General features: G+C 36.2%; 1 protein-coding gene across 1 annotated transcript; it reads left to right on the forward strand.

Moving 5' to 3' along the window:
- The first annotated feature begins 1,121 nt into the window (after nucleotides 1-1,121).
- Nucleotides 1,122-9,608, forward strand: LOC113112411 (pyridine nucleotide-disulfide oxidoreductase domain-containing protein 2-like). Its single transcript, XM_026277959.1, has 16 exons — nucleotides 1,122-1,311; nucleotides 2,534-2,553; nucleotides 2,641-2,734; nucleotides 2,951-3,024; nucleotides 3,315-3,470; nucleotides 3,643-3,796; nucleotides 3,946-4,007; nucleotides 4,722-4,819; nucleotides 4,907-5,048; nucleotides 5,162-5,296; nucleotides 5,655-5,727; nucleotides 6,859-7,015; nucleotides 7,185-7,339; nucleotides 8,385-8,491; nucleotides 8,671-8,791; nucleotides 8,955-9,608. The coding sequence occupies exons 1-16, from the start codon at nucleotides 1,194-1,196 to the stop codon at nucleotides 9,023-9,025; spliced, it is 1,737 nt and encodes a 578-aa protein (XP_026133744.1). The 5' UTR covers nucleotides 1,122-1,193; the 3' UTR covers nucleotides 9,026-9,608.
- The last annotated feature ends 124 nt before the right edge of the window (nucleotides 9,609-9,732 follow it).

A 9,732-nucleotide genomic window follows, 5' to 3' on the forward strand; every position in this document is an offset into this window, starting at 1 on the left:
CAATCGCAATGCCCAAAAATATGGTATGTTTTGTTAGCATAAAAAGCACTGGGTTAAAAAGAACTCAATTTGGGTTATTTTCAATCCAAGGCCAGGGCAAATATTGGACAGAACACATTTTTGGTTAATTTTACAGCAAACTGGGGTGATTTATTTTTACTATATGCCTAATACAAGCTTATGTTTTTACTTCAGACATGAATTAATGGTTACAGATTAACTTAAATTCTCTAAACTCTTTCTAAATTCTCAATTAACCCCTGGTTGGCATGATAACTTCCTTTATTTTCCTTTTATTTATTTCATTTACAGTTTTGTTTATACTGTTTTTAATAAATAGGCCATGCATATTTAAACTGGCTTAACAAACATTAGAAGTCTCTGTTATTCTTTTTCAACAGTAACAGCGCTGGTCCTCGTGCCTGAGCTGGAATCGTGTTTGGTGGGTAACTGCCTTCAGACCGCCGTCCTGCGTTTCACTCATAGCCCAAATATGCTGTGACTGCCTGCATAACCTGCCCATAAACAAACAGTAAACAGCTCTGAGGACATATATTAACATCCTATATTCTGTATCTTTATGAATAAAATAATTTATTTTATGCATGGCATCAGGCCTTTCCATCACATGAAAACACAGATGCGACACTGGTTTAACTATTAGGTTATTCACTCCGCTCCCCTGTATGTTGCTCTGCATTAAACTGAACGATACGCAGCACAGTAACGATTTTATCTAAAATAAAATTTACACAAACCTGTACTTTACTGAAAAATGCACAAATTCGATGACACTTACAACTGCTCTCTTCAGAAGAGGATGAAAAAACCCTGTGATAAATAACTCAACTGCTGGGTTAAGTCTTGACCCAAGAGCCGGGTGACACAAAAACTACCCAAACACTTAACCCCCCAACCCCCCCACACACAAAAAAGATCCAAAAGCTCAACCCATGCATTTGGGTTGAAAAAATAACCCACGACCATGCCCCATCATAGAATTATCTGTGTTTTCAGTCATTTATAAACTTTTCTCCTAGCATTCCAATGAGGACCCCTGGTCCCTTTTTCTTTTTATGTGGGGGAGGAGTTTTCCAAGGAGAGAAAAATAACTTGGTACTCCCCCTAGTACACTGTGAAGAGGGGCGCAGTTGTGGAGTTTGAGCTTTGGGTTAGCAGTGTCAGGACTCGTCATGGCTGCATCTGTCAGGGCAGGTCGCGCGCACAGGGGCTTTATTTCAGTGACACGACGCGGCAGTCACAGCACCACTGCCCTCAAACCTCAATATGATGCGATCGTTATTGGTGCAGGTAGGCTACAGGCATTCATTCACGGCCTTAAGACACACAACAAAAATGTAACATGGAACGAAATTGAGTGCCTAAATGGGGCTTTTCTTCGACTATGTAAATAATAATTATTTTACGTGACCTCTTCAGTGTGTGTTTCAATTGTATTTTTAATGACCATTTATCAGTGTCGTACAGATATAAATTATTATTCAGAGACCTTTAAAAGCAGCGCGCAGACAACTTGGTCACATGACCCCTGTTGTTTTTCTCAACGCTGGCCAGGAAGGACCAGTCACGAAAGAGAAGTTTACAAATTAATTAAGGCTATTCCCAGTGGCATAACAATCTTAACCAAATTCTCATATATAATAATAATTAAAACGTAAAAATATCACAAACTTTTTGTAAATGGCCTCTCCTTTTTTTGACAAACGTTTTAATAACAGTTTTGTAACAAGCTCCTTTAATGTCGGACCCATGTAAATCCAAATGGCTTAAACCTAATTATCTTGGCATAGCATTTGGACATTACCATACAAATATGATATTTCTAATAAAGTAAAATAAACACTTTACAAAATTATTCACAGGTATAAATGCAGTTTTACCAGATAATTTACCTTTTGTAACATATCAATTGGAGATATTTAAAATGTATTTTCCGATGGCCCTTTTTCTATGTAATTTTCCTGAGATAAGGGATGAACTCTCTGTTTACTCTGATACCTAATTTGCCTAATTTGTTCATGTTCATGTACCTGAACTTCAGCTGGCACTGGGGTTAACCTATAGAGGTGAGAGCAGCAGAAGACGAGGAATCAACACGGTTATATGCCCAGTAGTGTCCAAGGGACGCACAATAGTTTTAAATTATTATGATATTATGTTTACAAATGTCCCAGTGAGGTAAAAAATGTCCACAGATTTAATACAGCTCCACCAAAGACTAAAGATATAGGCTCCACAGAGAATTCACCTTGCTGAACCTTCCATGCTTTTCCTGCAGGAGTAAAAGTTATACTGTAAAAACATGCAGAGTGTTTTATTTGTGTCCTTTTTATTATATGTGAAAATGTAGTTGCACACTCCTGCATACTTTGAACAACAGTCATACTTTGTTTTGTAACCTTCATGTTTCATGAGAAAATGCTTCACTGATCAGTTATTATTCAACATCTATAAATGATTGTAGAATTTTGACTCCTTCGAACAAACCTAAAGTGCTTTTCTTTATTTGCAGGTCACAATGGCCTTATTGCTGTAAGTACACACCAAATGTGTTCTCATGTGTTTGACCAGTTGCACAACAGTTTCATCTCTAAAAACCACCTGTTGTGATTTGCCCAGTCAGCATATCTGCAGAAGGGAGGCCTGAAAACAGCAGTCCTGGAACGCAGGCATGTGCTCGGAGGAGCAGCTGTATCTGAAGAGATTATTCCAGGTGCAAGTTCAAGTTTATCACCAGACCATGTTTCCCTAAATCCCCTACAGATTGGCCAAAGATCAGTTTCTCAAAGCACTCTTTTATCATCAATAATTTGAATTTGAGAATAGATATAGCATGTAGTCTAAGCATTTTAAGTCTAGATTGCTGGTTGACCCTGACGATGTCTAAAAATTCAGCTGTGAATCAATGTAGTTTGTCTGTTGATTTCAGGGTTCCACTTTTCCAGGGCCTCCTATCTGCTCAGTTTACTGCGCCCACACATCTACCAGGACCTGGAGCTCAAGGTGATGTTCTCATTGATGTTACGTGCCAGATTCTCTCTTTCGTTCTTGTTAAATACCAATCGCCTCCGAATCAGACATTATTACATACTTTCTAAGTGTGTTAGGAAACATAGTCATTAAATTGTACTCTCTTTTTAATTATCTGCAAGTACAATTTTTTAAATACACTTTTAAGATTTGAAGGACACTTCATTTTCAGAATGATAAGAAACAAGTGGCAGATATTTTATTACTTTTTCCCTTTCAGGCTAAAATGACAGCAGTTCTCCACAGTGTGTCTTTCTGTGCAGAAACACGGCCTGAAGGTGTACATGAGGGACCCCTATTCGTTTACCCCCATGTTGGAGGATGGTGTAAGAGGGCAGCCACCGCGGTCTTTAACGCTTGGAGCTGACTTGGCAAAGACTCAGCAAGAGATTGGCAAATTCTCAGAGAAAGACGCCAAGGTTCAATATCACTGACTAGAGGAATTCGATTTTTGCAAGAGCACTTTCATAAACTCGCATGTGACACTAGAAATAAAAATACTGTGAAAACTGCCTACACACCCTTCTACCTCAGATAATGAACTAAATATACATAATTTATATGCTTTTTTTCTCTGTCCTATCACTAAAGGTCTATCCTGATTTTTTATCTTATTTGGAAAGACTTGCCTGTGCCATCCACCCTCTTTTAGACGCTCCACCCGTTGACATACCAAGACTGACTCAGGGCTCTTTGAGAAAGAAAATAACTGCCCTAGGGAGCTTGAAACCTTTGGTGAAGTCTGGTAATGATACTTCATGGTTATATAACACATACTAAACCAGATTTTCCTTGGTTGTTCTGCTGCTGCTTACATAAGACAGAGAGTCTTATTAGAATAGGACTTCTACAACTGCTACATTAAAGACAATCCACGTGCTTCTATGTTTAAAGGGTTGAAGTTGGGAAAGAACATACCAGATTTCTATGAACTTGTTACAGCTCCAGTTATGAAGGTGGGTTATGCCTCCTGCCCTTGACAGAAAAGAAATACATGTAATTTTTGAATATATTTGACCAAAAAAGTACCAAGATCAAATTTGACAGCAAAGAAGCCAAACGAGAAGTAAAACTAATAGTGGCCTGAGGGTCTCTGTGAAATTTTGGGACTCTGCCCCCTAGGGGTCAGGAATTGTAAATTATTTGCAATTTAAATTTGCTCAGTTTCCAGATAATGCAATCAGTTATTTTGTTCTCTGATTATTGGATTGTGCTCAGGTTAAAAACATCTGCCACTGCAAGCTTGGCAACTTTATTGTTGCTTGCACCTATACTGAAAGTAAAAAGTGTAGAATAATTTAGATTTTTTCATTTTTTTAAAAAAAAAGTGTCTTATGCTCACCAAGACTGAAATGGCTACTGAAAAGACTGCTTTGTCATTACAGGAATAAATTACATTTCATAGTATATTACAATAGAAACAGTTATTCATTCAATTCACATTTATTTATCTAGCACTTTTCACAATGCCCTTTGTTGTAAACCAGTGCACAATATCACAATATTACTATTTGACTGTATTTTTGAGCAAATAAATGCAGCCTTTAAAAGCATAAGAAATGCCTTTTAAAAATACACATCAAAATATGAATCAATCATTTTCTGCTTTTGAGCATTGCTTAAAAAAATTGTCAGTTTTTAAAGTCTTTTTTTTTTTTTTTTTTTTGTAGGTGCTCAATCGCTGGTTTGAATCGGAGCCGTTGAGAGCCACATTAGCCACCGACTCTGTGATTGGTGCAAACACAAGCCCAAATAATCCTGGAAGTGGGTGAGGAAAGTTAGACTTTTATGTGATCTAACTAATTCAGAATATCTTGTGCTTGGTGTTGTGGAAACTGTATGCTTAATCTTGTAGATACGTCCTGCTGCACCATGTCATGGGTGAGCTGGAGAAAGAGAAAGGTGCCTGGGGTTACGTGGAGGGAGGAATGGGCGGAGTCTCTCAATCGATCGCCAGCTCCGCCCGCTCTCTCGGAGCAGATATTTTTACAAACAGGGTTAGTTTTCAGGAAGAAGGTGTAACCTTTTCTCAAGCCATTGTTTCTGTGCTTGGCACATTCATTCAACAGAACCGGTTGTCTTACTAATATTATTTCCTGGGCGCCTGCAGGACGTTAAACAGGTCCTTATTGGTCAGGATGGTTCTGCCAAGGGTGTTGTGCTGACAGACGGAACCGAAGTCCATAGTAAAGTGGTTCTGTCCAACGCCACTCCCTACATCACCTTCAAACAGCTCACACCACAGGTACAGACCTGAATCCCAAGACCATGTCAGTTCTGCTCATTTTTAGATGTTTCGAAATGTTTCACTGTTCATTTCATCCTGTCCTGTTGTGCCTTGAGCTGGAGTCATTTTACCTGTATTTACTGAAGGAGTGACCCCATTCTTTGACTCTCAACAGTGTTCACATGTGAATTAGTTCAGTTTAAAGTAGGATTATCTATCTATAAATTCAAAAAAAATTAAGAATTCTATTGAACCTGTTTTTATTAGTCCAAGGTGAAAACAATATAATAATAATAATGTGGAAAAATGAACAACCATTTACTTAAACGTTAATGACAATTCTGAATAATTTATGTCTGTGGTTATCCCGGTAAAGGATGCCCTGCCAGAGGCATTCATCAAGGCTGTAGATCAGATTGACTACACCTCTCCTGTTACCAAGATAAATGGTAAGATTACACAGAATTTAACGCTTGACTTCATCAAACTAAATGTGCATTTCAACAGTGCTGGCAAAGCAGCAAAAGAAGAGTGTTAATATTTAAGGCTTTGGTTCTGTGTAAGGAACTTTTAGTGTTGTCTTGACACTTAATAAGCAAGCAAGATAAGACCAAAGATAATTCATTATGCTAATATGAGCATTAGAGTATTCCAGCTGGAATTCAGAGTCCAAACTTTATGATGACATCATCACTATCATTACGTTTAAGTGGTGGAAAATGACATTCAGTACTTTAATGAATAATTCAGTAATTAAAATAATTACTCAAATGATTTAAAATAATTATTCAAATAATTTAAAATAATTATTCAAATAATTTTAAATAATTATTCAAATAATTTTAAATAATGAATTAAAAACAAAACAACTCTGAAATTATTTATGAGCCTGTATTTTAAGCAATTTGGTCTAAATTAGTTGCTGCACTACAAAACAATATTTTCTTCCTCTGTATTTTTGTCTTGTTTTTCAAATATTAAAACATTCCTGAATTAAGTTTCAATTACATAAGCAAAATTTCATAAGATAACAAGTCTTTAGTTTTTTTCTTAAAATGATCAAAATGATAAATTTTTATAAATTTTATACATATAAAAATGTCTGCCAATAGGATAATAAACTAGTTTTCCAATTAAATATCATTTTTTATTATTAAATTGAAAGATATTTGTCTTGTTTTAAGCATGAAATCACTCATTCTTAATTATTATTTTTAATGGACTAATATCTCAAGTAATTTTGCTTCTCCAGGAAATGTTTTTATTATTTAAGGATCTTTATAGATATTTGTGTTGGAAACAAAGCAAAAGTACTGAGAAAGGAAATAATTTCTTTACAGTGTAAAAGATCTTTCTTCGCATTTAAAAAAAAAACTGGACATTTTGAACGGTCAGAGAACAATAAGAAATAATGTTTTCATAACTTAATGAGAACATTAGCAAAACGTTATTAGAACATAATTTTGTTAGCTGGGGTGCTGCTTTGCAAGAAGTGTAACTAATGGAGTTCAATTAGTCTTTTTCCTGTACATTTTTTTATTTATTTTAATTATCAGTCTCTGTCCTTTGCAAATGAACAGTGGCTATAGACAAGCTGCCTAATTTCTTGGCTGCTCCGAATAGTGCGGATGGAAATCCCGGTCCACATCATCAGTGTTCAATCCACCTGAACTGTGAGAGTGTGGAGGTGCTGGAGGACGCCTACAGGGAGGGCCAGCAGGGATACCCGTCCTCCAGGTGGGAAAAACCCGCAGTTGTGCTTATCTGAATTTGCAAGTCATGACCAGAGTTTCACAGAAAGCACATCTGTTGCCTGTGGACTGGGTTTATGGTGATGGTTTTCCAGTGCACCAAACCACAGCGATTTACATGATAACCTCATTCATCTTCTGGTGGTTTTGTGTAGGCCTATGATAGAAATGACCATTCCCTCAGTGCTGGATCCGACTCTAGCGCCCCCCGGCTGTCATGTGGTGTCTCTCTTCATCCAGTTTACGCCATATTTGTTGGAGGGTCACCGCGATTGGACCGATGAGGACAGAGATAGATTTGCTGACACAGGTACCTAGTGTCCTATTTGCATTTTTTTGTGTTGTCTGTGTGCACGGGTATTATAAGCCTTGTGTTTGTAAAAGGTCTTGGAGGTCTTTCAAAGTGTAATCCAGACAGGTTTAATGAGTTCAGCATGTCATAGACAAGCAGTGTGTGAATTATACTGTGACTTACTACAATAAAAGTCACACACACACACACACACATATTATAACTATAATATATAACCGTTTTTGAACGAAGCCTCACACAAAGGCTGCATTAATGACCAAAAAAAAAACAGAAAAAAAACAGTAATATTGCAAAATAATATTACAGTAAAAAATAATTTAATAATTTAAAATGCAATTTATTTCTTTGGCACAGTTGATGTTTTGTAGTAGATACTCCAGTCTCCAGTACCACGCGATCCTTCAGAAATTATTAAAATATGCTTATTTGGTGATCAAGAAACATTTCTTATTATTATCAATGTTTAAGCCGTCTAATATTTTTGTGGAAACCATGATAAACTACCTTTCCAAAGTTATGTAATTGGTTAATTAAATTGACTAGAAGTGACCATAAACACACATTTAATGTTACAAAAGATTTCCATTTTAAATAAACTCTTTTCAACTTTCTGCTTAAATAAAACAAAACCAAAAAAAGATTCACGATTTCCCAAAAAAGTTTTCAAAATTTACACTTAAAATTGTTTTAAATTATTAATAAGGTACGAAATCAGCAAACTGCAATAATATTACACAATAATAATGTTTTTTATATATAATGAATATAAAATATTATATTTGTAATTAAAAAAAGACTTGTTTCATGAGCTGTTTAAATACGCAAGTTTATGCCAAGTGTATCCATTTCTTTATGACCCCCAATATTAGGTGAGCCAAACCCTTCCTCTCCCTTAAACCATCCAAATATTCACACTCTGATAGACAGGCAGGCCATGAACAAGTCAGTTTTGAAGACAGTGACACTGCTAGCGAAGGGATATCAGATGCCTCAAAGTAATAAGATCTTTGTTGTAATTGGTCCTTTGTTTCTTGTTTCACAGTATTCGACTGGGTTGAGCGTTACGCACCAGGATTTAAAAAGTCTATAGTTGGCAAAGACGTCTTGACTCCTCCTGATCTCGAGAGGGTCTTTGGTCTCACTGGAGGGGTATGAATATTTAAATTTAATAAACATGAACCTGGACTTTTTGTACCTTCATAACTTTTTCTCACAGGCATTCAGAATCTAATAAATGATTTTGAATGATTTTTGAATAAAGTTAATTGTGGTATATTTGCACGCCGTATCATTCCAAACATTCATTGCATGCATTTTTTATGCCGCAGAATATATTTCATGGCTCAATGTCTTTGGATCAGCTTTACCTGGCGAGGCCTTTGCCCTCTGTCGCAGACTACCGCTCACCAGTCAAAGGACTGTACTTATGTAGCAGCGGCAGCCATCCAGGTCTGTGCCTGAATAAATAAAAGCTAAAACAGTACGTATTGGGTTTAGAAATGTCATCAGTGTGATCTCATGTTTCATAAATCCAGGTCAGGTAAATGTTGAGTGTGACATGCATAACCTCCTCTGTGTTTTCCAGCATTTATGTGAGTTTGTGTACTTTCAGGTGGAGGTGTTATGGGTGCAGCTGGCTGGAATTCAGCTCTCAAAGTTCTAGCAGATTTCAAGCAACTTTGATCTTGGCCTTCAGTGGGGAATTTAATTTTCCAAAGGGATATTTTAATGAAAAGAGAGATGAAGACAAATGATAAGTGTTGTTAACATTGTATGTGTTTTCTTCTATATTTTAAATACTCCCATGATCTGTTTCTATAATATGACATGTATTTATTCAGTGAAATTAATACATGTACTTGAGTCAAGGTAGCACTATATTTGCTTTTTGACAGGAATGAAAGTGAGTTGTGAGGGACTGCAGTACAGTGTGATATCTAACAACATTGCAATTGTTCAGCTGCTGAAACAAAAAAAAAAATAGACAAAAACGTCAGAGACAATTTTGTGAGTTGTAATAATTACATGATCTAGGACCATAGTACAGTGTGTACCATTGTAAAGACTGTAAATGTATCCCTCACAGCCTCATTTTGTGTTAAATTCAATATGGTGACTAACCAGACTAAGGAATAGGCTACTTTTGCAGGTTATATAACTTGTGATGTACCGTGTGACTAGAAACCACACTAAATGTTCTCACAAAAAGCTGTGACATGAGCTGTGTTTTGAGAAATAAAAAAAAAACTAATTTGGTGCTATTAAAGTGGGCTGTTTTTGTTTTTTTTATTTCTCTAGGGTGATGCTAATTCGGAACTGCGGAATTCACCTTTGATAAATATATTACATAAAATAATATTAGAAGCATTTTTAATTTGCATAAATTTCAG

This window comes from Carassius auratus, chromosome 13 (genome assembly GCF_003368295.1).
Source record: "Carassius auratus strain Wakin chromosome 13, ASM336829v1, whole genome shotgun sequence".
Classification (NCBI taxonomy): domain Eukaryota; kingdom Metazoa; phylum Chordata; class Actinopteri; order Cypriniformes; family Cyprinidae; genus Carassius; species Carassius auratus.

Bases quoted from the DNA above. Each gene is read 5' to 3' on its own strand.
- LOC113112411 (XM_026277959.1), top strand. From the start codon at position 1,194: ATGGCTGCATCTGTCAGGGCAGGTCGCGCGCACAGGGGCTTTATTTCA. The intron at 3,797-3,945 runs GTAATGATACTT...CTATGTTTAAAG, and splicing joins GAAACCTTTGGTGAAGTCTG to GGTTGAAGTTGGGAAAGAAC. The intron at 5,297-5,654 runs GTACAGACCTGA...ATCCCGGTAAAG, and splicing joins TCAAACAGCTCACACCACAG to GATGCCCTGCCAGAGGCATT.